This window comes from Boleophthalmus pectinirostris, unplaced genomic scaffold (assembly GCF_026225935.1).
Source record: "Boleophthalmus pectinirostris isolate CB_2022bp ecotype Guang Dong unplaced genomic scaffold, ASM2622593v1 HiC_scaffold_9, whole genome shotgun sequence".
NCBI lineage: Eukaryota > Metazoa > Chordata > Actinopteri > Gobiiformes > Gobiidae > Boleophthalmus > Boleophthalmus pectinirostris.
This window is the reverse complement of record NW_026571541.1, coordinates 2,887,554-2,911,373: the sequence shown is the minus strand read 5'-3', so window position 1 is coordinate 2,911,373 and position 23,820 is coordinate 2,887,554. Positions and strand designations below refer to the sequence as shown.

At 43.5% G+C, this 23,820-nt stretch overlaps 1 protein-coding gene across 6 annotated transcripts; it reads right to left on the bottom strand.

Annotated features, from left to right (window-relative positions):
- Positions 1-656: 656 nt before the first annotated feature.
- Positions 657-23,077, bottom strand: mark4b (MAP/microtubule affinity-regulating kinase 4b). Of its 6 annotated transcripts, none has more exons than XM_020938604.2 (17): positions 22,285-23,074; positions 15,819-16,016; positions 14,339-14,392; positions 12,791-12,839; positions 12,651-12,716; positions 12,484-12,554; positions 11,944-12,000; positions 11,466-11,702; positions 11,233-11,352; positions 10,908-11,007; positions 10,264-10,373; positions 9,108-9,279; positions 8,842-9,020; positions 7,475-7,578; positions 5,113-5,367; positions 2,854-2,898; positions 657-2,203 (listed from the first exon to the last, which is right to left on the bottom strand). In XM_020938604.2, exons 1-17 carry the CDS (start codon positions 22,330-22,332, stop codon positions 1,870-1,872), a joined length of 2,199 nt encoding a protein of 732 aa, XP_020794263.1. In that variant the 5' UTR covers positions 22,333-23,074; the 3' UTR covers positions 657-1,869. The 6 variants fall into 6 exon arrangements, with proteins under 6 accessions (XP_020794263.1, XP_020794261.1, XP_055004043.1 ...); XM_020938602.2 differs by having other exon boundaries at positions 9,108-9,282; positions 22,285-23,071; XM_020938605.2 differs by having other exon boundaries at positions 2,103-2,203; positions 2,854-2,890; positions 9,108-9,282; positions 22,285-23,071.
- Between the last annotated feature and the right edge of the window lie 743 nt (positions 23,078-23,820).

Here is a 23,820-nt window from a genome sequence, read left to right as displayed (position 1 = left end):
AAATGTTCATATCCTCCTCCTCACAGGCTCTGGTCCTACACCTAAAACTGTGTGCACATACAGTGCAGAGCAACGATTGGAAGAAAGCACTTGATTTATACAGAACATTTCAAGACATCCAAAGTACTTTACAGTTTACATTCATGCAACTCATATAGGTGATGCCCTTGCCTGGGATCTAGAACACATGTCTCCAGCGCCTTTGAAGTTGAGAGTCTGGGCACTGATGAACCTCCCAAAGTTCAGATGAATGTGACAGGTAGCTTAGCTAATCAGGGACATGGTCTGTCCTCAGCCTGTGGTCTTATCAAAACAAAGAGATCCACAGTTCTGACTTTGAAGTCCACTCTGGTTCCAGAAGTATATTTTCCATACATTCTTCCCATAGACTTTTTGAAAAATTCTATCATTTTAAATTCCATAATTTTATAGATAATTATTCTATTATTAAATGTGACAATTAGATTTTCAAACATATGTACAAACATGTGTAATAGGCTCTCGCTAGCTTTTAATGTTACTCACCGGAGTAAAATATGGGTGTTGTGTGTTCAGGGGTTCTTGGAAACAACTTTAAAGTGAAAGGCATTAGATATTTTTCTGCTACATACCATTTCAGCACAGAAAACCATTTAAATAACCGAGTACAGACAACATATTGAACAAGTTTTTATTTGAGTGCCACATGATTCAAAGAGACATGCAAGTCTCAGGTTTCTTCAAGCCTACTACATGGGAGGCCTACCATAGCAAAGACTTACGACAGGTGAAGCCTACCACGAGGCCCCTGGAGGGCCTAAGCTCAGAAAAACATTCAGTTATTGAACAATCTAAAGAAAGAGCCAAATCAAGTCACTCCATGTGTAATTCAAGTCAGGTCAGGAGGGTTCCTTCTGAAGCATGTCTAGTGACACGAGGGAAGGCAGCGGCGCAGCAGAGTGGACAGCTACAATATGAGGCTCAGACCTTTGAGGGGCCCTAATTTGTGTGCTGTTCACTGTGCCTGTGGGATTTTGGACATGCACACTCACAGCAACATGGTGCCGACACCCACTCTGGGACATCCAGTCTCTGCCCACTCACTCTGGGATGCCCACACTGGGGGAACATGGGGAGCAGGGCAGCAGTCTAATATGCTACACTAGAGGTGCTAAGCACTGTTTAGAGAATAGGACTTTGCTGCTCAGTTGGACTCACAGCAGTTCGTCTTTGATAATGGCACATTTGAAAGAAAGCAGCTTCCTGCAGACATACAGGAGTCCCCAAAGTGGACTTGCCCAAACCTCCCTGAGGAAATCCAGAGGACATTTCTATTCACGTGGTTCTAATATGCCGGAGCAGAGCTGTAAAATCAAAATGCTGTTTGGACTTTGCTGTTAACTTAAGAAAAAACAATATGAAAACCTGCAAATCTCATAGACGACCAAAAAAGGGGAAGTTTGGACATCATAAATACAAAGGAAACAGAAACCAAACACTTTTTTATTGCTTCTCCTTTTAGACTGTCATAGATCTGAAAAACTTTATATGGATCAAGAAGTGGCCAATTCCTCTACACTGCCCTCTGTGTTAAAACGTGTAGTAAGAAAATGTAGCAGATATAAAAACAAATAGAAAAGTGCTCAAGAAGATATCTGCCATTCTTAAATTAAAGACTGTATACAGCGTGTGCCCCTCTTCCACAGGCAACAGATGTACTTCACAAGGTCCCTTTTACACATGTCCTGTCTGCAGGTCATCCAGGAGACAGGGGCAGCAAACACAAGTCTCAGTAAGCTGCAGAGAGCCAGTGCTGTAGTCTGTAGATTGCCTGCCACAGGCACTGGCTGCCTGGGTGCACGCTGCCCAAGCGTACCTACACCATGGCCCTCAGAGCTCCAGCTCCTTGGACACTTTGGTGGCGATGTCCCTGAATGCCAGCTGTGCCCCCCACAGTCGTTTGAAGCGTACACCACTGCTGCGCCCCGGCCCGCCGGGCAGCTGGCATACCTCAGCCTCAAAGGCCACCCGGGCCCCAGCGGTCCCGTGCGTGCAGGACAGGAGGAAGGGCCCTGCCACATGCACCTGACAGCCGCAGGCCTGGGCGGCCTCCCGCAGTGCCAGCACCACCTCCGCAGGGTCCCTCGGGCTCCGCACCTTCACATCCCAGCCACATCGGGGGGTCCGGGGCTCGCTCGCTTTCTGATGCCCAGATACATGGCGACTGATGAGTGAGAGGGGGTCATGTGATGGAGGAGGCAGGGAAAAAGAAACACTTGTTATTTAAGAACTACAGCAGTCAGTCCTACAACAGAGAGGATGCACCCATCCTCACCCTGAGCTCGGTCTGTACAGGAAACCACAGCACCAGGCCGCTAACAGGAGGCACGCTTCAGACTCTGACTTAGTCATATGTTAGTATTAATGCAAGGACGTGAGAATGGCCTGATCCTGAAAATGAGGACATGAGTGCATCCTCCTGCAGCCTACGTTCTATGGCACACAGGCCCACAGGGCACAGAGGGCACACAGGGTACACAGTTACCTGCTGCCTCTGACCTCACTGTCGTAGCGGGCCAGCGCTGCAGAACACAGAGCTCACATCAGCACACTGCCCTCTTATGGACCCTCAGGTAAACACATGAACAAATGGACTGAATATGTTTGTGAGCTAATGCTAAAGCTAATGCCTATGTTTATACTAAAGCTAATGCTAAACTTAGTACATATAATTATGCAAATGCTAAAGCTAATGCCTATGTTTGTACTAATGCTAAAGTTAATGCTAATGCTGATGCTAAAGCTAAAGCTAATGCTAATGCTAAAGCTAATGAATATGTTTGTGCTAAAGCTAAAACACAAAAACAAACTAACCTTGGGAGCGGAGATCTGCTGATTCTCTCAGGTTCGTCTGTGACCCTCAAGAGGAACACAACGAACAGTTAGAAATCTGAGTGACGCAGTTACTGGCACAGACGCACACAGACGCACACGCACACCACACACAAAGGCTACAGCATCAATGGATGGAGACACAGCACACTGGACACATAGTGGCTCTCTTGAGAGAGAGAGCTTGTGCATGTGTCAGGTCAGAACATGAGCGTGAATAGGCTGAGGGCCACTGCTCCTCATGTTCTTGGGATTAGATGAGCTGATGTGCTACTGACGCAGCAGCATGTTGGTGTGACTGTCAAACCAAAATGCTCGGGACTCTCTGAAGGGTTTATGGGTGGCAGATTAATCACTAAACATCCTGGTCTGGTCTAATAAAATGTTTCTGATGAATCACTTTGACCATGACAAATGTGGAGAACCACTCAGTGGATTTAGTTTAAGTTTTAGTTGGACAATTCTTTGCTTTTCATGAATAAGGGAGATAATGGTGGCCCCCGATAGTCTCAATGTTGCCTCTATAGTTTAAAACAAGCTGAACAACAGATTGGTGTTTAAAATAATGACTTTTGCTTATTGTAATATTATAGAAATTATTTGTGCTTCTTGGTAATAATACGGCTTGCAAAATATATTTTTCACAGTAGCCATCTGATAGCATGCCACAATCACCACAATATGGATTCAACTGATGTGCCATGTATAAGAACAACAGTGGCACTAGAGTCTTGACAAACGTAAGGATCAAATCACTTTCACACACTTGACATGATCTTTAAATCCCCTCCTACACATCCACCCCCACCCACACACAGATGTACACACACCACATTACTGCAAAATACTTGACATGAACATGAGCCACAGTGTGAGTGGAGCTGCAGACAGTGAGAGGCCATGGCAGTGCAGACAGACAGAAGCAGCACAAACACAGCAAAGGAAAACTTACTAACTGGTTTTGTCCCCAGGGGAAGGGTGCAGCCCGACATGGACTTGTTTGAGCTTGGACGTTTAGAAGGGTCAAGAGTGACCCTAGGAAAAGAGAGAAAGAGGAAGAAGTGAACAGTGAAGAGAAGAGAGGAATGGTCCAGAGAAGGCAGATGGAGCAGATGGACAGAGACAAGAGAGGAGGAGAGCACATGTGTCAGAAGAACACAAGTGAGCAGAGCAAACCCAGAGAAGCAGCCCTGGGTCTACAGCTCCCGACAGGCCCAGTACAACAGCCATTATGTCTATAGAGGTTATGCTTATGACAACACAACATTCCGCATTTTTAGAATGAGTGGCAACATTATATGAGTGTCAATGTGAGAAATGACATTTTCTGCTGTAAAAGCCCCAAACACTACATCTAAAATGTGTAAGAGCTGTTGCAGTTTAACAACAAATATACAAGTTTACAACTCTGCTAAATATATAGTTGTAAATGATGTCTAAAACAAGAAACAGGGACACTGCACACACACATTTCTCACTGATACAGACTTTGGATCAGACTCCCTTGAACTGAATCTTTCACTCTTTAAATCACATGTTCCTGAGTCTTGTGTTGAGGAGATTAATTGTTGTGGAGCGTGTTGAAGTGTCCTTTATCTCCCGCAGTCACTGACAAGTTAACTAAGCTAAAAATGGAAAATGCTAAATGAGCTACCCATAGTTCTGCCTCTATGCCTCTCAGTTGGAGTATCAAATAAAATCATGTCAGTGCATAACCTCTATAGTCGGTAAGAAGTAAAGGTTGACAACTGTAAAGACGCCTACATCCATCTGTGGATAAGGAAATAGACCCAGGTCTGACACAGAGCCAATCACACAATGGCCCTGTGGGGACATTCTGCAGCTGAGCCACTAGGTGGTGCTGTTAACAGTCCTGACTATAGGATGGTTTAGAAATAATATGTCCCTCATAATAACATATTCATTGCATTTTTGCTGTTTTTAACATATACGTAGTGCATATGTTTCATTCCCCTTGTGGATCAATAAAGTTTGCCTAAAGTCAATCAAAAACAAATTTTCTGATGATCCTAAAATCATCAGGCTTTTGGTTAGTTTGGCTGTGCAGTTCAGTCCCAGGCACTGAGTGAGGAGCTCTTCCATGTGCAGCTGTTAGACCTCCTGAGGCTGATGGTTTAGTATTGTTAAAATCTGGGAGGGCATCAGCAGCAAATTCTACATGTGAATAAAGTGTGCCCATATCGGACAGTGACACAGTGGGCTCTGGGGCCCGGGCCTTACCTGCGGCTCAGCTTGGAGGTGAGTTTGCTCAGCAGGTTGGTGGTGCCTCTGGAGCGGGCGTTACTTGTCAGGCTGGAATCATGGGATGGCGTGGGGGAGGAGGGGGGCGCATGTGTTGGAGGTCTGCGGAGCTGGCCCCCATGGAAGGTGCTCCGAACAGTGGAGCCCCGTGAGAGGCGTGAGGAGCTCACGCCAGAGGCCCCTGCTATACTGTGGGTAGAGGGAGAGGCAGGGGGCAAGCGGTGGGACCCAGAGCTGAAGAAGACATGAGCCGTCAGTCATACTCATTAAAATCACATCATAATAGAGGTAAGATCTTAAGACCGAGCCCAAGCCCGACCCGACCCGACCCGAATTGCCTAAAATGTCAATCATTACTTCGGGTCGGGTCGGGCTTGGGCTTCAAATAAATATATGTTTATAAAATGTATGCTAAAACGATGTGTGGATACTAAACTAAGGAATACTTGTTATAAAATAAATAATATGGATAAAACAGAGAAGTAATGTAATGTAATTGCTATTTAACTACTAAACAGGATCCGCAGAGCCAGAGCTCTGCGCACGTGAACGCCCCCTCTTAATTGAATAATGTTCCCCTCCGCAAGTCTGCATCTATTTTGACCTGGTATCCCCAATATGGAGGAGCAAGAAGTTAAACTAAAGGCAGGAGAACTGAAAAGACAAACACGCACCGGTAAGAGTGAGGTGTGGAAAAGCTTCAAATTGATTGTTGAAAATGCTACAGAAACTTGCGTTGGCTTCGCTGAATGTCGTCAATGTGGCGCTTTGCTTTCATACGAGAGCAAAAAGACTGGCACCTCGACGCTGAGCACTGCTCCTCCTCCCGAGTCCTCACAAATAAAATATGACATTTCGGGTTTGCTTCGGGCTCGGGCCTGCAAATCAAGTTAATTGGTCGGGCTCGGGCCGGGTCGGGTTTTAATACCCGTGGGCCGGGTCGGGTCGGGCTGGATTTTTTAGGCCCGATCTCACGTCTACATCATAATAACACATACACAAGATGTTTTAGACTGCCTGTGTAAGGATCTTCACAGCACATACTGCTGGTAAGCGGCACAGTTGAGGACTGGTGCATTAGCAGAGTCCGCTTCAGGCCATGGACAGGCCAACACGCTCCATTAAACACTATAGTGCAACTAGGCCACAGATGGGGACCATTCATGCGGTGCAGTTGGATAAGCTGTTGACTGGTCACTCACATCTGTGGCTGAGAAAAGGGCCCTAAACAAGCTCCTGTCCAACCTGGAGAACCCCCAGCACCTCCTGCACAGCACCATCACTGGACAGGAGAGCACCTTTGGGCACAGGCTGTTGTCCCTGTCGTGTTCCATAGACAGAGTCTGGAAGTCATTTGTCCCACATGCCATATGTCTGTATAATGCATCCCTATAGCTGATGATTGCAAGGGGATGGACTGCTGTATTATATTAAATGTTTTTTGCTGTTATTCATTGGTGCTGCTGCTGAAATTATGGCACTGCAGCAGCAACCAGTACCTCTGCCAAAATACGTAGACTTGGATTGGGCCAAGGGCTGTGTCAAAAATTGTAAGATTGAAAGATCGCGATCTCAACTTAGGTTGATCTTGATGATAAGGCAAGTGCAATTTAATCAACAGGTCAATAGCATGTAACAGTAAGAGCGTGTGGTGCTGACGAGGATCAACGCTGTCTTGTTTGGGAAAAAGCAGTCTGGGCCACAGCATATCTTTGTTTCCTCACGTTTCCCACGATTTGACTTAAATCTGCACAATTTGACCAAAAGTCCAGTCTCTCTCTGCCTCTGTGTGAGCGTCTGTCTCTCTCTTTCTGATCCAGCTCCTCACCTCTTTCTCTCCTCTGGTGCTTCTTGTCATTATAATCCAAGTTCCAATAGTAATCAGCTATTTTCTCACCATTTATGTGTGAAAATTAAGTCCTAATTTAGCGCACAGACATCGCACATGTTTCTGTTGATAGCAGTAATGCGTGTATGCATTTAGGTTTAATATATTGTACAAACTCATTCCAAACTTTAAATGTGAAATTGTCTGGAATTATTAGTCCCATCAACACCGACACTCGACAACCCGACACTCTGCTCTTTATATGTGAAGTCTGAATGTCTTTGTTTTTAATAAGATGGAAGAAGATAATATAATAATAGAATAAAAAAATCGAGATTGATAAATATGGGGGAAAAAAATTACTGATTGATTAATTTTTTCCCATATCGCCCAGCCCTTGTTGGGCCTATAAGGAGAATAGGTCGGGTTTGGACAGTACATGTGGGGCTATTCTAAACTCTACTACTAGAACCATACAACCTGTATAAGATTTGCTAGTGTCCTATGGCTCACCTGTTCTCCTTCCCATTGTGCAGCAGCGCATGCCGGTCAGAGCCAGAGCGTTCTGTGCACACGTACGTGTTCCTCCGGGTCATACCACTCGAAGGAGCGCTCACCTGCAAAGAGCCATGAGCCACATCAGGGGCACACCCAACTGACAGGTCAAACCTCTTCATTATTATTATTGTAGGGAGAGACACTGCTGACAAATCCTTATCGTCTTCATTTGAACCATTTTAATACAGTCAGTACATTATTTTGTAGTTTGTCAACACTGTACTAAAATGTGCCTGTCAATTGATGTTTCAAGCCAGATTTACAATAACTGATATCTGTACAATAATTTTGACCCTTGTATGACTCACAAAGGGCCAAATGTAGGATTATTTCAGAACACCACAGTACATTTAACTTCTTCTGTTAGACAGGAAAATGGGCCCAAGACCTTGTGAGTGGACAGGTTGAGCTGTGTCTATGTGCTGTGTTCTGACATGTGATTGATCAACATGAACATGTTAAGTCTCTGCACTCCCCAAAAGTGTGGCTGTCTCATTTATAAATGAGCCATCTGAAAGACAGAGCAGAAACTGCCAAAGGAGTTCAAATGTTGGGTGTGTGAAAGAAATGGCAACAAAAGACTAATAGTAGAGCAGCTCCACAACTCTGGGACAGGACACAACACCGCAGTGCGTTCCAATGCCATGTCATATTAGACGTTTTATGCTGGTTAAATAATAGCGTACTGTGATCTCTCCCTGTGTATAGTGTGTACAGGTGGTCCTGTAAACTTTAAATGTGAAATTCTCTGGAACTGGTCCTATTAACACAGAATAAAAACTATACTGATCCTGACACACTGTCTACACTCACTGTCCACATGTCTTTGTTTTGAATAAGATGGAAGAAGATTGAATCAAAAATTGAGATTGATCAATATGGGGCAAAAAATTGATTGATTGATTGTTTTTTTTCTCCCAGTCCCAGTTGGGCCTATATGGGGAATAGGTTAAACTCTATTACTAGAACCATACAACATGTGTTAGATTTGCCATAACTACACATTTCTGGGATCACGTGGTGGGCAGAACAGCATTCAGGAAGTAATGTGGGAAAACTTTTTGGCACCAGTGAACAAAGGCCACTGACAACACCACATTTTGGGTTCATCTTCCATCTTAAAATACTTCCATGATTGTAAATCATAAAATTTGAAAATCTTATTTTGTGAAGCATCTGTCTGATTGAACCTTCATCTCTTCTTGGTTTCATTCTCTACAGAACAGTTGCCTAAGTCTCAGAACCACCCTGGTCATATTTGAATGTTGAGTGCATTATCCAACATTTGGAACAGACACAGTCGACATGGCAGTGGGTCTTACTGGGGTGGAGTTGGCCTCCTTGCGTCGGTCTGGAATCTCTGCCTTGTTGGGGTTGTGAGCAGAGCTGACCATGGGGCTTGGGGGGGTGGGGGTCCCTGTTTTGCGTCCTTCCTTCAGTCCCTCGGTCACAGTACTGGGACTGCGACGTGGCTGTGTGGTCCCGGGCACAGAGGGGCCACCTGAAAGCAGCAGCAGAATGTGAGAGGAGCAGGAGACATGGGGCACACACGGGCAAACAAGAACACATGTGGGGGTGCAGATCTCACTGAAGTCTGAGTGGCGTCTTTGGCGGTGGTACGTGGAGGCACTGCGCACAGGTTTATGGCTGGAGGAGGCTGTCCCCGAGGAAGAAGAGGAGGGGAGCTTACTCGTCCCATTGGTGATGGTGCGGGCTCGGGCTAAACTCAGGGTGCTGCCAGAGCGCGATTCATTGGCTTCCTTCTATAAAACAATAGGAAAATATAGATGGGAAAAACAGAGAGCATGAAGAGTGAATGTTGCTAACTTTCCACAAACACCATTTGTTTTGTAAATATTTGCTGTGTGAAATCATGAATCTACTGTAAAAACTAGATAAGCCCCTCCCCCTCTGTCCCAGTTCCAGACCCAACTAGTGGCCGCACTAGGTACTGCAGCTCCAAGGAGTGTGGGCCCAGAAAGAATTCTCTCTTCACGCATAATGCATTCTTTGAAAATTCAAACTGCGGTGTTCATCTGACAGGGCATCAACAACTCTACAAGAGGTCTTTGTAAGACTTAGCCTAGCCTCGTTCTGAGCCCGCTCTAGCTCTGCTCTAGCAGCTCTCGCTCTGATTGGTCCAAACACTCCACGCTGTGCACGTTACAGATGTCACATGGGTGGGTGGAGCTCGCCCGGACTGAGGAAGTAAATGTGGAAGAGAAAATAATTTTTGGTCCCATGAGCCAATGAGCACAGGCCACTGAAAGCGTCATCTTGAGTTCACCTTCAGATTTTATTATAGTTCTGTGTGTGAAATATACTGCCATTTTGAATAAAATATAACATGGTTAAACACGGGCACTCTAGCTGTTCCAAATTTCTGCTCTGATTTGAGTTGAAATTATGTCTTATGGTTTAGTGTAGGGCTATTGCACCGTACATCAAAATAACACCAACTGATACGACAGTCTACATGCATAGTACATCTGAAACACAATCTTATAGACTACATGCTCGAAACCTCTTTCTATCAAAAGAGTTGCTCTAAACAATGCTATATAAATAATGCAAATTTTGAGCACTGCTACACACTCCTAGTAAAATACAGGGTTCTGGCTGCCTTCCAGCCTTCCACGAGGCCTAAACATGGCTGCCTGGCTACATGAATGGGCTGAACTCAGTGGTGCATCTGCAGACACAAGACACAGATGTACTGGTCCAGAGGCAGGCTGGGTACTGACCTGACCGGTGCGGCCCAGTAGCAGGTAGGTTGCGGTCACTTCGTTGTACTTGTGTCCATTCAGAGACTCCTGGATCTCATCTCTGCTGAAGCCCATCCCGACCATAACATCTGCAGGACACAGGCACAGAACACCCCCTCAGTGAGTCAGGCCCAACAGAAGCTTATGGTCAGCTACATTCACAGTCACATATCACAGTTATGTCATATACCTGACCTTACAAAGGATTTGTCAGAAAGGCATAAGTGTATATATAGTGTACCTATTGCAGATGGTGCTAGTCTGTGTAAAATCTGAATAATCTGTGTAAAGCTACAAGACACGTCACTGTAACATCAAGTGACCCTTGTAGGCAGGGCGGATGCAGGCAGGGCCATAGACTGTATATAAAAGTGGATTAAGCGAGTGAAAGTGTAAGTAACTTAATGGGAGTCAAGATCAGTAGGAGCCTGAAGAGCCGGCATGCAAACTTCTTATTTCAAGCGTGACAGCTAGTGCTGTACATTTATATATACAGTGTATGGGTAGGCAGGGCGGGTGCAGGCAGGGCAGGAGTAGACAGGGCAAGTGGGTGTAGGCACGGCAGATGCAGGCACGGCTGATAAACATAGGGCAGGTGCAGACTGGGCAGGTGTGACTCTCACCAATGCGGCTTGTGTCGCTGAAGTCCTCTGCAGGTTCAGTGTGGGGTTTCAGCTCATTCCCCTCGTAGCCCACATTTATCCACTTGTCCCTCATGATTTGCTGATCCCAAAGAAACAGAAATAAGGGTTATGACATGTAAAGCTTGATTCATTAAGGAAGGAGGCGAGTACATTCCTTTAGTGCCTCTCTCTGTACATTGGAATATTTGTCAGTGGCATTTTGTGGTAATGCAGTTCATGCGTCTAAGTAATGCCTGAGCAGGTTGGACAGGGATAAGGCTTTGTGAACCATGCGCTGTTAGCAGTGTGACATGTACAGACCCACCTCCAGAGAGCAGCGCTTGGTGGGGTTGAGCACGAGGAAGCGGCGCAGGATGACCTCACAGTCTGTGGACATGTAGAAGGGCACGCGGTATTTCCCCCGCAGCACGCGCTCTCGCAGCTCCTACAACAGGCATACACATACAGCAAGGGGGGGGGTGCTCATGACACTCATGTGAAAAGTTTTACAGTAGTAACTATAGTTCTATGAAAATGCTGTTAGCATGCATGACTGACCTTGAGGTTTTGTCCATCAAAGGGCAGTGACCCACTGACCAGTGTGTACAGGATGACCCCCAGGCTCCAGATGTCCACCTCAGGCCCGTCATACTTCTTCCCCTGGAACAGCTCGGGGGCGGCATAGGGCGGGGAGCCACAGAACGTGTCCAGTTTGCTGCCTGCACTGAACTCATTACTGAAGCCAAAGTCTGCGATCTTTATGTTAGCGTCTGCATCCAACAGCAGGTTCTCTGCCTGTGACAGCAAGCCCTTGTGTTAACGTGTCCACACAGGCCTCAATGTAATCACATAAACTGTTCATTGTAAATAAAGTTGCAGTGTGATAAACAGGTTCTACATCTTTCTGAACTCTCATGAGAAGGGAGATGTTGAGATGTTGCCACCTTAGTTTCCAGAAAGCCCCACCCCTGAAAGCCTTCAGTGGATATGTGCAGACCGTGTAGGTATTATGCATGTGCAGTGAGGGTATGTGTACCTTCAGGTCCCTGTGGACAATGTTCTTCTGGTGGCAGTAGTGCACAGCAGAGACAATCTGTAGAGAACACAGAGGTTAGAGCAGGACACAAGAGCAGTCTCTGCAGGTCTATGCATGCCGTAGTGTAAATTTTTAAAAGCGATTTTGATACTAAAAAATCTACTCGATACTTAATACTGATTCAGATACCACGATAATAGAAAGATAGAAAAATAGTTTAAAATAGAATGCAACATCAGCATCAAATGGTATTACTTACTTTTCTATTCCCACAAGGTCTGTTTGTAATCCCTCAGTGGTCTAGATAGGTTCATAGTGTCCATGTGTGTATACTAGTCTATGTGCTCTTCTACTTGTTCTGATACAGCTCAACATCACTCTAAAGCTGTTCAGCAAACATTCATTTCTGTCCCATGAATAGGACTTTTTTAGTATCGATAACTGCTCTAATGAGCATCTACTTTTGCTACCGTTTTAAAAATAGATTAGCATCTCATTTTTTCTAACCCTGGCATGGTGTGAGTGCAGAAAGAGGCTGACCTGTCTGAACTTGGCTCGAGCCTCCTTCTCTTTCATTCGGCCGTGAGCCACGAGGTAGTCGAACACTTCTCCTGCAGCAGGCGAAGAACACAATGAAATAATCTAGCATTTAATCAGATTTAAAGATAGACAGAAGGCCATGTGCAGACATGTGAGTGCAGACTCACCTCCGCTAGCATACTCCATGACCAGGTACAGGGTCTTCTCAGTCTCAATCACCTCAAACAGTTTAACTGTAAAGGAAAAATGAGAAGTCAGGGGTGAAAAGTCATAGGTCAGGCTAGACTAAAGATATAACACAGCTCACCTATGTTGGGATGGTTCAGAGTCTTCATAATGCGCATCTCCCGGTACAGCTGAGGACAGACAGAGGAAATATTAGGGATGGGAAGATAATAATGATATTGTAGCGTCAAAAGTCTCACAGTAACATGTGGGTCATATATATCAATATATCTTTTTGCGTAAAGTCAGTGTTGCAGCAATACCTAAAAAACAGAGGGCACTACATAGACCATGGTCGTTTGCTCTGTTTCAATGCAGACTGAAGAAATCTTTTTTTTTAAATTATGTCAGAACCAAAGGCATCATAAAAGAAAAAAGCTACACATTCACAATTTTGCTATCGCAATAAATATTGTACCATGAACTCTATATCAAGAAAATATCAAGATTTGGACATTGTTACATCCCTATTATTCAGTTCACGGGCCAACTTTTAAACATGTCAAGGAGCTTGAGATGGACAGATGTGTGTATTTTTTGCAGGATTTGTACATATTTAGAGACTTCAAACACATAAGAGTTGTGTGTAATAGGTTTAGGCCATAGTGACCTGCTATTGTCAAGATATTGTACATTCACTATTTGGATTTAACCAGCATGAAGTGAACTTTCAGAAGAAGCAGATACAACGTGTACATTTTTATCAAATAAAATGATCTAACTCTGAGAAAACCCTGAAATTTGTTTCTATAAATGCTAGCCTCTAATAGGCTTCATTTGACTTTGCTGTCACGCTCTCTTAGTCCACTTCTTTATACAGTCTTTGGGCAGGAGGCAGGAGCAGACACAGGGAAAGAGACAGGGGTGGAGAAACAGGTGCTCCAGCACCCGCATGCCAACAACCTGGTTTTTCAGTTCATCCTTTAATTCCGATTAGAGCAGAACAGGGCTGTCAAACCCAGAGGGTATCACCATGTGGATGTGAGCACCATTTGAGGGATCATATATTGCCCTGGCAACACTCACAAACAATATACAATAGTTTGGGCCAATGATTTATAATAAAGCTAGAGAGATTCATCTGTTTTAATATTCACATCTTGAACAATATGCTGTCATAGTTTCAGATAGAGGGCAAGATCCTGTATATGGGGAAAGAAGAATTTACATTTTTGGGTCTTGAAGTGCTTCTACATTTAGAAAGAAGTAGAAAAGAAAGTGTGATGTCACTGATAGCATTTAGCTCCAGTCAAATGAAGCTCACTGAGCCTGGCAATTATGGAGCAAATTTGGAGCACAGTTCTGTATTAGGAATAGGAACTCATTTACAGATGAAATTGTGAAATAAAAAACCCAGGATCACGTACAGTGAGTTAATATGAACATTTTAAGACCAAAATGAGCGCATGACAACAGCAGTTACAGAGAGAGGGGTGATGTTTTTCAATGCAAAGTGAATTGAAGACGAATTGCATTTCTTCTTTTTATTCATGGTGTCCACAAAGAGCAATTTGAAAGTATTTTACACCAGATGCCCTTCCTATTCAATTAGCCACAGAACTGTGATTGAGTGGAGTACACACCCTGCTCTGCTCAAATTATAACTACAGTGTGCTTGTTTCTGAATTACCTTCTGTAAACTGGTAGGATTCAGCTGAGTTTTATCAATGATCTTTATGGCGACCTAGAGACAAGAGAAAGCACACATCACAGAAGAACTTTTTTTTTAAAACATATACACAGGCAAGAGCACTAAAATCTGAGAGAAGAATAGGAATGAATGATTTGGGAAAAATATATGATTGCAATTTTTCTACACTGAGATTAGATTTGCGATTTATGCTCTAATAATATGATTCTGTTCAAAGTTCATAATTATAACGTGTTCGGAAGAACTGACGAAACAGAGACTAAAATAAGAAATGACAACCTAAGAATCACATTTCAGCACATGTTTGTGCAGATCTAAATTACAGGGTTAGTTTTTAGTCAGAATAAGACTAAGGATAAATCATAGTACTTCAAAAATTGTAGCCTTTGTGATTTGCTAATTTGTTTTGATAGTGATTAATCTTGCAGCCCTAGAGAAGATTCCAATCAGAACTGTAAAAAAATTCTAGAACATTCAGAACATTTAATAACTACAGTGAGACACTGGTTACTTTGTTTTCTGCAGTCTTCAGTTTCAATGCATGTTCAATTAGAGCTGCAGTCTGCTCAACTAACCCTTGCTTTGCTAATCAGTAAACTAAGACCGAGAAGATTTGCTGATTTCAACATGTTGCATTTAGGGACACAGATAGTTTTTAAATGTAATAAGCATGACCTAAATCTTACAGGTTGTCTTAAAGATTCACTATGTAACTTTTTGGTTAAGGGCCGCCACCATCTCCACAGAGACAAGGGATTTGTATTTATTTATTAAAGGGACAAAACATATTAAAAAACAAGATAATGCAAAAGAAAAAGCCTGTACTTGATTGTAGCCAAAGCTAATTTCTATCTTTCTATTGGCCAAGGCCAGCCTCTCAACCAGGGCAGGGGTCTGCTTTGTGGTGAGGTGACTCTGCTCACAATGAATGCATGTTTTTCTAGGTTTTTCTTGCATTTGTGTCATCACTGGTGGTTTTGTTACACAAGATAAAAGTTCTATATTGTGCAACATTCTAGCTAAGTAAGATAACGTACACTTTATTATCCCCATAGGGAAACGCGCTCTGCATTTGAGCCGTCCTTCAATGCTGCTGGGACATCTACCAAGGAGCAGTGGGTGCTACAGTGGCCGGGAATCAGATTTAGGCAGGCTTTGAAGGGACTACCTTCACTGTAGGATTTGATCTGTTGTGCTTGTTTTGGGTTGATGGAGGAAACCAAACCAGACACAGGAAGAAACATCAAACTCTACAGAAAGGCCCAAATATTGAACCTTGCTGTGAAGCATGAGTGCTAGCCACTCAGCCACTGTGCCACAAAACAATAACTTGGAGACAAGCAGCTAGTGGACCCTGTACCAGAAAATAGTGTACCTTTAAAACCAGTTTAATATTGTGAACTCAGGTCATTTAACCAAAGCTAGAACCTGAATTCTTTGCTGAGCAGATGGCAGTTACCTCGCGGCCGGTGAGGATGTGGCGGGCCAGCTTGACTTTGGCGAAGTTACCCTTGCCAATGGTCTTCAGGAGGCGGTAGTTTCCGATGTGGGGCTGCTCATCTGAACACACGGCGATGGAGTTTCGACAGCGGGCCCCCAGAGAGCGGCTGGACCAGGCACTGGCTTTATCTGACTGGCCCCCGGACAGTGACACCTGCTGGACACAGGGGGAAAAGCCCGGTGTGAAGTATGTGTGGGGTAGCTCTGTCATAAAAGTACATTCTGAAGCATATGTTGTTACTGAAAGAAATCACAGAAAACAATATAATTTTACAAAACAAATACAATATTTATCATCTATAAAGAGAGTGGAAGTTAATTACAGAACCTGCTTCTACAGCTTAATTTTTATTGTACTATTGAAAATAGCTAAATCTTTCCATTTTGTGCCAACAAAAAGTACAAATGATAAATTTGATGGCCTATTGTGGGTCATATACACTAAAAAAAAAGGGGGGGGGGGGGTTTCACCAGATCGGTAATGTGCAAAATTATTTTAGTCATAGTCTAGTTTTAGCAGAGAAAAAGTGTTACGCAAATTAAGTCTATTAAATTCATACTAGTTTCATAGTTGTGATAACCTGTATGTAAACTGTATTGTGTTGGGCCATGTGCAGACGTGTTCACTGGATGTGGCTGGGTTGATGCACTGAAAACCAGACTGAAAAGTGAATTTAAACTCTTCACTTTGCCTTTCATTAATTTTCAGTATAGTCATAATAAACATAACAATTGTAAAAAATTAAAATGTAATTTCAGTCAGCTACTTTTTATTACATTTAAATTATTTAGACAAAAATGAGAATGATGAAAAATATAGCCTCAAGCGGCAATGATCGACCTTTGCATGCTCCTATGCTGCGCCCGGCAAACGCCGCGCCCCGCACTAATCCTAATAACCCTAACCTTAAACCTACCCGTCGTCATAATCCTAACCATAGCCCCAACCGTAACCCTTACCCTGCCATTTTTTCAAAATTTCTGCATGTGATTATTTAAAAACTTTTTTTTTTTTTTTTTAATCCAAGATGGCGGACTTCCAGTTTGTAAAGGGGTGTGTTCACAATATACAATGTTTGTGGTCATGTGTTTGTGGTGTGGTCACAATATACAATACGTCAATGTTTGTGTCAGAGCAACCCATTGGCAAAGACTGAATTTTGGCTTGTCGCCATGGCAACACAATGTAAATGGGGTGTGGGCATCACGGAGTTTTTAAATTGAGACTATGTCACAAATGTGGGTACCAAATTTTGTATATCTATTGACAAATAAAATGTTATTTTTCCATACAAATTGTCTTGTCACAAAGTGTGAAAAATGTGGATAACGTTTGATGTTCCACTTCGTGAGATAATGTGAACCAAATTTGAGCTCGTTCGGGTGAACACCCTTGGAGGAGTTTGTAAAAGCTTAACAAACTTTATGCCAATATTGCTGCCCCCTGGTGGAGAGCACGGTGTTGCCGTAATAATATTTTTTCCTTGTCTTGACATGATCGACTTCTGTGTCAAATTTTTTGCCCTCATTTGTATTCCCTAATGCAGTTTTGAGAGGTTTGGGGGCGCTGACGAGCAATTTTAGTTATTGGAAAAAGGAAATAGCCAAAAGTTAAATAAATAAGAAAGAAGAAAGAAAGACAGAATAATATTCTGATACGAGAACAATGTTCTGCTTTTTTTTGGCCAACAAACTATACATTCTCGGAAACCTCTGGCACATTGCTATGTCATGGCGAGGGTCCCTGGTCACTATGGGCGAGTCACATCGTGTCATTTCACTTCCCACCCGCTAGGAGCATCGCGTTGCGATACTAATAGGCCCTTCGCTAGCCTCTGGCGCTCGGGCCTAATAAGAATATTTTTAGAAAACAATATATCTGTTAACATTGGAACAGCGTTATTATACATTTTTTGAAAGCTCTTGACATTCCCCACGTCACCGTGGGGTCATTGGTGAGTGACGGGCGTGTCTGCACCATCTCGTCAGGGTTGCCCCCTGACCTCCCACTGACTTCCATTCATTTTAGCAGTAGTAAATATGGCTCAGGTCTTGGGTGTGGGTCACTGGGATACTGCTGTTCGTGCTGGGAGCGACTGAGAGGACGAACAATGAATAATGTTCTGATGTGATGTTCCGCTTTTTTTTAACCTACATTTTCGGAACACTAGGAGCATTGCTTTGCGATACCAATAGGCCCTTCGCCAGCCTCTGGCGCTTGGGGCTAATGATGCATTCATACAGTTTGGATCTTCCTCCTCTCCTGTGTCTCTCCTATTGTAGACTTTGAGTATGAAACTTTCATACACTGTTACTATGACACAGTGACTCATGCCGTTTGACATGAGGATTAAATCAGACCTATTCTTCAAAATGGACTTTTCAGAGCTCACAACTCACCACTTACTTACCCAAAGTTGTATTTGGAGTAATTCGTGCATGTCTGAGCAATCTTTAATCACTTATTTTCAAGATGCCATATTGCCAATCAACCCACGTCCACTGCTCTGGTCTGAAAGCACTCTCCAATTTTATTTTCTCAATTGGTGATATGTGCAGGATTCAGAAGAGTTGCTAGTCATTCTGGTATGAATGGTGTGATGTGCAGCCATAATAGTTTTCTAACGTGGAAGTCAGTAGACTTGTTTCGTTTATTATGTCATTTTAGATGAATATTGCAATTTAATATGTGGAAATTAAAATAATCCACAGGTGCCAGAAATTATAATGATATGGCAGACACAAGAACTGTGTTCTTGAAATGAGCTGTCAAGACGCTCACTGCTCTTGTCGTGGTGACCCAGTGTGCAGACGTCAGGCTGACAGATGGAGCAGACTGCACAGGATTAACCCAGCACCACTTTGGGCTCTGAGCTCCTGACTCCTAGGCCTAAGTCAGGACTGCACCATGAGGAACAGGTTTAACCAACATTTCAGAGCTTAACATTTCAGAGCTCCAAATCAGAACTGAAACTGGGTGTCCTTAGCTACATTCTAAGCACAAAAACATAATATGAACAACGCATTGCTCATGTGAATGCTCAGAACCTCCAGAATTCCCTCCCTGAGCAGCAGAGGCTGCACTAGAACTGATCCATGATTGGCTGCTGGTGCTGAGGTTTCTGTAGTGACTATCCAGATCACAGTCCTTTTAGGTTTATTTCCAAGTTTATTTCAGCCTATTATTACGTTATTTAAAATGATTTTTTATAACTGATGTTTGAGTCAGCCAAAACACAAAATGTCATGTAAAATGTCTCCGTAATTATTAATAGATGTGTTTAATAGACGTGTTTATTTTAGTTTTTTAATATCAGGAGCAGTCACTTTTCAAAGAAAACTAAAATATGTACTTTAAACTAAGCCAAGTATCCCATGCATTTCGGAAAATGTTAAATGGATGCAATTATCAAATCACTAAGGCTGCAATTTTGTACACACCATATTTTTTTTCATAAATAATAAAATCTCCTGTCTTATTCTGCATAAAAGTTGCCAACTCTGTAGTTTAGATCTGTACAAACATGTTGTGAAATTTGTGATTTTTCTTTGGTCAATTCTTATTATTGGTCAGAATTCTGTTATTAAAAAATAATAATAAATCACAAATCTAATCACAATGGCAAAGCTTATCAGATTATCACAATTCGATGTTTTCCCAATGGTTCAGCCCTGCTGTACAGTGTGGTTCTGTGGGTTGTACTGTCTCTCCTCACATGGCCCTGGCTCATGACTGGCCTCAGGCTCAGCCTCTGCTCTCGCACTCTCTCTCAGACTCGCAGCTTTCATATGAACTCCTGTAAACTGCCTAAAACTAAAGAAAGCAACAAAAATGCTCATGTTTGTCCTGGTTTATAGTTAAAGGGAAATTAGAATTTCAAATTTCTATTTCAAATGTAATAAACATAACCTGTGTCCTCAGATGCGAGGTCAACGTGTTCAAATCAAATACTTTACTGATAACAATTGTAGTGCTGATTTATTCTTAAGGGCCCATATCATGCCATATTCTGATCTGTTATAATGTTGTTTCCTCATCACATCCATACACCAACTCCATACCCGGAGTTGTGTTATATATATAGGAAATGAACCATTTCACCACAGACTGAAATGCCAGAGCAGAGTAAAAATGAGGCCTGTCCTGTTGTGTTCACCTGGTTCCCCCTGGACACTGCTGTGACGCTGCAGGACACAGAGGAGGGACACTTTTGTCTCTTCTTCTCCTCAAACTGTCCTGACACAGATCTGCTGACCCTCCCTGACCAGTCCTCCTGTTAAACTGACCTCACACCTTTGACTGAGACACAAAGGACACTGAGATGCACAGTGGAAATGTTGCTGCAGCAAAACTTTAATTTCTTTCTGGATCAATAAATCTCTCTCCCTCTGTTTTGTTTCATTCTCACATGTTTAACACACAAACCCCTCAAACAGAAAACACTCTATTCCACCTTGTGATGTCATGTAATACAGGAAGAGCTCCACTTTTTAAACTCCATACACCTTCACTAGAATCATTTTGATAATTTCAGTCTTGCATTGCAAATCTGTACTGAACAAAAGGTAAAATGAGCTGTTAAATTGAAAACATGTGAATGAAACAAAACAGGAGGTAACAGCATTCTAACATGGCTTGCAACTCTGTACTTATAATCTATGACACCCATGGATAATTTCAACATTTTATTAACTCATAATATTCATGAAAGTGATAGGTTCAATTCTTCCAAATTGCCCATATCCACAGAACAAAAGGTATACGATAACTGTTCATTTTATCAGCACATCGCACACAAGGTAGAGCAGAGTATTTTTTTGTGTGCATTGGAGATATAGACATACTAATAATAAAGGCTTATTCAAACAACAAAACACAATTCTGGTATGTTTCGGATGAGCTATCAATATTATAACACTGCTAAAAAAACAAAAAAATTGAGTTAATTTCACATAAAATAGGACCTTTAACTGCAGTTGTAATTACTGTATCGTCTTTCTCTGATCTGAAGTCAGACTGCAGAGGCTATGAGTGAATTATTATTATTATTATTTATTTTTTTTAGATTTGAGCTTTAGAGCATTAAATAATTAACTTCTAGCACTATTTACTGGTTCATTCTGCTATTAATTTGTTGCAGCTCATGCTCTTGAATTTCCCTCTGAATCAATAAAGTATCTCATTTTAATGGTACTGGTTATTTCAAAACTGAATCACTTGGATTCTTACTTTCGCTCAGTGGCATAAAGTAGTTTCAATATTATCATTTACTGTCTGTATTTTCTTTAGCAATATATCTTTCTTTAGAAATAAACATTATTTTTCTTCCTTCTGGCTTTTAGCTGTGTCCTATTTACTTCCTGTTCCTGAAATCAGACAGAACCCCGCCTCTTTTTCCTCAAGGGTAAAAACAATTGGCTGAACTTTTGTAGGGCCAAAGAGGATACGCATGAACCCAGCACCAGCACTGTGGTCCCCAGAAGAACCAGAGTCTGTGAGATCTGGTCATGGTTAGGCCTGTCACCATACCAGGTTGAAGTGATATTTCAATATAAATAATAATAATAATAAAATCATATTTGAAAAGGCTAATTAGTGCCACCAGAATCACCCCATAAAACATTTTCTAAGTGAACCATAAAGTTAAAATACACGAGCAAATAAATAGCAGAAAGAAATAATGTAGTTAGTATAGATAATGAATCATAAAACTTATTTATTAAATAATTGATTCAACTCTCTACATCTCTAATGTAATCATGTTATCAAAAAGTTCTGCACTAGTTGAAGGATAGTACCAGAAGTAGTATTGGCCCTCAAAAATGATTGTCCCATCTTATATTGAGTGATAAGTCAACAGAATAATAGGTCTTGTCCAGGTGGAAAGCACCGAGCACCCAGCTGAGCACGTACAGTCTGTGCTGTCTCCATGGGGGGAGTCAGCCCTCGATCTGTGGTTTCACTCCTGCAATGATCCAGGATACCACTCTGGGTTTACTGAATGTGGTAACTCAATTTGATTTGCTAGCTTTAAATGACACCATAGTGCAGCACTGCAAGCTTTGATGTGACTGCCCAAGTACCCTGCCCTTATTGACCCCCTGATCAAATCTGTTTAAAGGGACACTCTGACTCCCAGCAGTGCCCCATGGGGCCCGGGCAACTGGGTGCTGCAGAGGGGACCTGTGGCACCGAGTCAGGGCAAAGCAGTGATGATCGTGTAACCTGTAGGCCATCTCGCGACACTAGCACACAGGTTTATGCTTTTGTCCACATCTTACAGTTTAGTTGAACAGACATATTTGGACTATTGTGTTTGTCTAACTACTCATTTATACAAGATAATGGTTTCGTTCTGGTCAAGCATTGATTGAGCATGAGACCTATCTATCTCATACTGATGGGGTCTCCAGCCCGGACTTACCCGGTCCGGGTTCCTCTCATTCCCAAGCAGCGCGGTGCGCAATGACATCTCGCCCGGACAACAGTTCTGTTAGTGGTGTGAACTGGTGCCGCTGGAGAAACCTGCGCGTCTGTGCTCGCTCCGTCCCGGGTGAACACCCTTCACTCGGTCTCCATGTCAATGTCCGAATACACAGCACAGAATGCGGACAGATACCCAATATCGAACCATTTCTGTGTGGCCTCTCTGTCCCACTACCGAGGCGCGACGGGCCCCGGTTCCAGTCCTGACGCGGAACACACCTTCAGCATCGTCTCGACTAAACAGCGGGGTGGGCAGGGGCACTATCCCACAGACACGAGAAGGCACTAACAGTTAGCTAACGAACGCCATTGTGGAGACAGAAGCGGCTCCGTAGAAAACAGTATAAACAGGGGACCCCGTGGAACAGTCCACACTGAAATGCAAGACTCCCTCTAATGGCAGGGCCTTGGCAAAGCGGTGACTCAACAACAAAGCGACGGATGTGCATCCCCCCCACCGCGGCGGCAGCTGCGGGAGGCTCCGGGCGGCTCTGCCTTTCTGCTCCGCCTCGTCGGCGTGATCGTGGCGATTAAGTGCGGTCAGGAAAGCTCTGGATCCTCGGGTGTTGCAGGGCCCTCTAATGCCGAAAACGACGGCCTCAGACGCTTCCTCCTTTGCGCTCAGAGAAAGAGGAAGGCCGCGGACTGACACGGCTGCTGCGCAGGCGCTCCGTCTGTGAGCTCAGCGCATGGATCTATGTGCGCCTCCGCGCCCCACCGCCCCACGGCCCCACGTCCACCCCACGTCCACCCGCGGTCCTCAGACACCGTCCTAAATCTGTACACGCCCCTGAGCCCTGTACCCACTGTACCACCGTGCTCACAGACTTCACAGCGCGGCGGAGAGAATTAAAGGGCCAGGATCACACGCGTTGAGAAAAGAATACAATATAGGAGTTTAGCCCGTGTTTAGCGCCCCCAGCGGACGATTTACATCATGTAATAGATGTTTAGACCTGCACTTGTAGGTTTATGGAAATAATCCATATTTCTCATTTGTTGTTGGTAGAGGCGGATCAACCATTCACTTGTGCCTTAGGACCCTGTGTGTGTGCGTGTCTACTCTACTCATAGAGGTTGACAAAACAATTATTCTCACATTTAATAAAAGGGGCAATTTATAGACCAGTAACAGATGTCTTTGTGGAGTGTGGGAAACAGCGGTCACTCATGCGCTAACAGCACTATAATGAGTATAAAGGCGATATAACGCCAGCTCGGCTCTGCACTGTGGTGGGTGGAGCAGTGACTGTGCACTATGGTGCACAGACAGAGGAGGGTGTGAGCAGAGCCTGGAGCAGAGTGCACATCAGGCTGTGGAACATCAATACTCAAATGGACTGGAGAGTAGGGCAGGTCTGGGCACGTTCACAGGCACTGACCCTATGAGTACAACGCACTTTTGGCTTCCATGAACAGAGCATTGTACTTTACGCAGGCTTCTCCTCCATAAGAGCCCTACACAATCCACTGA

Bases quoted from the DNA above. Each gene is read 5' to 3' on its own strand.
- mark4b (XM_055148067.1), bottom strand. From the start codon at position 22,332: ATGTCATTGCGCACCGCGCTGCTTGGGAATGAGAGGAACCCGGACCGG. The intron at 16,017-22,284 runs GTAAGTCCGGGC...CCCTGTGTCCAG, and splicing joins ATGAGAGGAACCCGGACCGG to CAGGTGTCACTGTCCGGGGG. The intron at 11,008-11,232 runs GTGGGTCTGTAC...CTTTGGGATCAG, and splicing joins CCAAGCGCTGCTCTCTGGAG to CAAATCATGAGGGACAAGTG.